The sequence below is a fragment of the Bison bison genome, unplaced genomic scaffold (assembly GCF_000754665.1).
Source record: "Bison bison bison isolate TAMUID 2011002044 unplaced genomic scaffold, Bison_UMD1.0 scf7180017864299, whole genome shotgun sequence".
NCBI lineage: Eukaryota > Metazoa > Chordata > Mammalia > Artiodactyla > Bovidae > Bison > Bison bison.
Genome location: NW_011494871.1, coordinates 3,353,141 through 3,357,569, shown reverse-complemented (window position 1 = coordinate 3,357,569; position 4,429 = coordinate 3,353,141). Strand labels below are relative to the sequence as shown.

The 4,429-nt window shown below is 39.3% G+C and overlaps 1 protein-coding gene across 1 annotated transcript in view; it reads left to right on the top strand.

Annotated features, from left to right (window-relative positions):
• Nucleotides 1–4,429, top strand: part of LOC104996864 (phospholipid-transporting ATPase IB-like) — a 119,447-nt gene that overhangs the window by 50,711 nt on the left and 64,307 nt on the right. Inside the window, exons 15-16 of the mRNA XM_010851252.1 lie at nucleotides 812–900; nucleotides 1,881–1,956. Of these exons, the coding sequence (XP_010849554.1) occupies nucleotides 812–900; nucleotides 1,881–1,956 (165 nt within the window). The remainder of the gene's footprint in view (nucleotides 1–811; nucleotides 901–1,880; nucleotides 1,957–4,429) is intronic.

Genomic DNA, 4,429 nt, shown 5'->3' with positions numbered 1-4,429 from the left:
ACAGAAATAAGTTGTTTCTAAAAATAAAAATAAATGTTTCTGAAAGCAAAAGTGAAAATTTCTGCCTTTTATTATCATTTCTGGTGACTTTACTTACACATAGCTGGCATCCATCTTGTCTATCCAAATAATGCAAAGATCTTAAAACTTTAAATCCACATTGCTTTGCAGTATTCATTGGACAGAAATGATCACCTACAAAATTTCCATTTGTCTTTAAAATGAGCATTATATTCATGATCATGATTAAAATGGTTTTGAGTCTGGTTTTCTTTTTCATCTGAGGTATACATATATTGGTATATCAATACCAATCTACCTACTTAATGTTTTCTAGGTACTTTTAATGAGATTTCTTATGTCAGGAAAATGAACTTGGACTTCTGAATTTCTTAGGTTTGACGACTTGAAGTTTACTTTGCATATTACTATAGAATTTCATCTCCAGTGTAAAACAAAGAGAAGAGTATGGCTTCTGAAAGAAGTAAATATTAAAGATAGAATTCTTATAGATTGAAATCCTTGTTTTCTAAAAATTCATATAATTTGAGGATTTAAAGAGAAAGAATGCCATCTTTGCTCTCTAAATACATTTTAGGTTATGTCATTTATTATGCTAAGTTTTTCTTCATTTGAAGTGAAGTGAAGTCACTCAGTCGTGGCTGACTCTTTGCAACCCCATGGACAGTAGCCTACAAGGCTCCGCCATCCATGGGACTTTCCAGGCAAGAATACTGGAGTGGGATGCCATTTATTATGTTAAGTTTTTCTTCATTTAGTTCAATTTAAAATGTATTTCTTCTTTGTGTAGGTGGAATACTTATTCTCTGATAAGACAGGAACCCTCACTTGCAATGTTATGACATTTAAGAAGTGCAGCATTGCGGGTATAACGTATGGGTAAGTGTTTTTATTGCCATACTCTGTTGAAAGTTCCCATTCTTTTTTCTTAACAAAATTAAGTAGCCTTCATTTACTCTAAAACTTATCTGAACTTCTAGTACTATAGCTGTATCTGAATGAGATTGCAACTTAACATACCTTAAATGAAAACTTGGAGTGTTTTTATTTTCTAAAATACAGTTTACATCTACTTTTAAACATGATTGGAATTCCTAAAGAGTTTTATATTTATAACCTGTTCATCATATTTCCTCCCTCACTTTCTCTTAGAGATCTGTCAAGCAAAAGTGATGATGGTGCAAAAGGCTTAAGGTGACTAGACAACGTTCTCTCCTCCTTTGCCGGTGTTCCTTTTCCCCGGATGTTTTATCATGCTGGAACACTGACATGCAATCACACAGCCCCCATTGTTCAGACCCCCAGTGGCAGTTCTCAGGAAGCTCCCTTGTATGGATCTTTCCCATGTTTCAGAGAACCCAGATCTATTCTTCACTTTACTGTGTTGGTTGCAAATTACTCTGCCTCAAAATCTATATACCTATACCATTTTCAACACAAGTTTAAGCGTTTTCTAACGCAGCGTGAGGTCTGGGAAGTTGTATAATTTGACGGGGCCCTGTGTGTTCAGTCATGTCTGACTCTGTGTGACCTCTGGACTGTAGCCCCACCAGGTTCCTCTGTCCATGGCGGTTTTCCAGGCAAGAATTACTGGAGTGGGTTGCCATTCCCTTCTCCAGGGGATCTTCCCAACCCAAGGATCTACCCATGTCTCCTGAATCTCCTGCATTAGCAGGCTATTTCTTTTACCATCGAGCCACCAGGGAATTATAATTTGACAGAACACTGAATATTTACTAGTTGTAAGTGTGATTTAGGGAAAACAGAAGATGGGGCTATATTTCATTGGGTCAGTGTGATTGCTGACTGGTACTACCAGGAACTTATAGTTAAAATGAATCTTATCTGTTCTTCTTCAGTCAGTCTCCTTGCTTCATCTCAGATGCCTACGAATTCAATGACCCAGCATTATTGCAGAACTTTGAGAATGATCATGTAAGTCTGCTATTTTCCCTCTATGTTGACAGGGTATTGCGATATAACTTTCAAACATACATATATTTTCCTAAAAGGAAAAGAGAGAGAGTCTTGAAAAGTTCTTGGTATTAAAATAGTAAGCAAGGGATTTAACATGATAAGTATGAGCTATGCCTTGACTTTGGAGAAGGCGATGGCACCCCACTCCAGTACTCTTGCCTGGAAAATCCCATGGACAGAGGAGCCCGGTAGGCTGCAGTCCATGGGGTTGCTCAGAGTCGGACAGGACTGAGTGACTTCACTTTCACTTTTCACCTTCATGCACTGGAGAAGGAAATGGCAACCCACTCCAGTATTCTTGCCTGGAGAATCCCAGGGATGGCGGAGCCTGGTGGGCTGCCGTCTATGGGGTCGCACAGAGTCGGACATGACTGAAGCGACTTAGCAGCAGCAGCATGCCTTGACTTGAGTGTGAATGAATTCAGATGTTATATAGGAATATTATACTATGTAGCAATCTGTAAAATCCTATCTCTATCTGCTTTTAAACTCTTTTGGTTCTATAGCATGCAATCAATATCTTCACTTATCTGTTTTAAGATATTGATCTAGCTGATGGGAAATCTTGATCTTTTTTTTTTTCAATTTTATTTTATTTTTTTAAATTTTATTTTATTTTTAAACTTTACAAACTTGTATTAGTTTTGCCAAATATCGAAATGAATCCGCCACAGGTATACATGTGTTCCCCATTCTGAACCCTCCTCCCTCCTCCCTCCCCATACCCTCCCTCTGGGTCTTCCCAGTGCACCAGCCCCAAGCATCCAGTATTGTGCATCGAACCTGGACTAGTGACTCGTTTCATACATGATATTATACATGTTTCAATGTCATTCTCCCAAATCTTCCCACTCTCTCCCTCTCCCACAGAGTCCATAAGACTGTTCTATACATCAGTGTCTCTTTTGCTGTCTCATATACAGGGTTATTGTTACCATCTTTCTAAATTCCATATATATGCGTTAGTATACTGTATTGGTGTTTTTCTTTCTGGCTTACTTCACTCCGTATAATAGGCTCCAGTTTCATCCACCTCATTAGAACTGATTCAAATGTATTCTTTTTAATGGCTGAGTAATACTCCAGTGTGTATATGTACCATAGCTTTCTTATCCATTCATCTGCTGATGGACATCTAGGTTGCTTCCATGTCCTGGCTATTATAAACAGTGCTGCGATGAACATTGGGGTACACGTGTCTCTTTCAATTCTGGTTTCCTCAGTGTGTATGCCCAGCAGTGGGATTGCTGGATCATAAATTCGAACCCAAAACAATCAAGTAAATGGTAACGGGATCATACTTATCAGTAATTACCTTAAACGTAAATGGGTTGAATGCCCCCACCATAAGACAAAGACTGGCTGAATGGATACAAAAACAAGACCCCTACATATGTTGTCTACAAGAGACCCACCTCAAAACAGGGAACGCATACAGACTGAAAGTGAAGGGCTGGAAAAAGATTTTCCATGCAAATAGGGACCAAAAGAAAGCAGGAGTAGCAATACTCATATCAGATAAAATAGACTTTAAAACGAAATCTTGATCTTCTTAAAAATAAAAGTGATCTTTGGGACTTCCCCAGTAGACTAGTGGTTAACATTCTGCCTTCCAACACAGGGAGCATGGGTTCAACCCCTGGTCAGGGAATTAAGATCCCAAATGCCTTGGGGAGCAGCCAAAAATTAAAATAAATAAAAGTGATCTTTAAAATGTAAAACCTGTACATGTTCTTCCTTTGCTTAAGACCCTTCTGAGGACTGGTACCACATTTAAGTAGAATCCTGACTTACTACTGTGGTCCTCTCTCTGTCTCCAACCTCATTCTGTGTCATTGACCCCTACACTCAAGATGCAGAAGCCACATTTATCTTGAAGCTCCACTAATGATGAATCTGTGTCCTGATTTTGGGTCCTGGGAAAGTGCTACAACCTTTGGTGTGTGCCACCACACATGTGAACACAGACCCACAACTAACCTTTCCATTTAGGTCTTAATTTAAACATATAAATATGCTTTTTTCCCCTTATCAGTTCAGTTCAGTTTAGTAAGTCAGTTGTGTCCGACTCTTTACAACCCCATGGACAGCAGCATGCCAGGCTTCCCTGACCATCACCAACTCCCAGAGCTTACTCAAATTCATGTATATTGAGTCGGTGATGCCATCCAACCATCTCATCCTCTCTCATCCCCTTCTCCTCCCACCTTCAATCTTTTCCAGCATCAGGGTCCTTTCCAATGAGTTAGTTCTTTGCATCTGGTGGCCAAAGTATTGGAGTGTCAGCTTCAGCATCAGTCCTTTTGGTGAATATTCAGGACTGATTTCCTTTAGGATTGACTGGTTTGATCTCCTTGTAGTCCAAGGGACTCTCAAGAATCTTCTCCAACACCACAGTTCAAAAGCATCATTTGGTGCCCAGCTTTCTTTA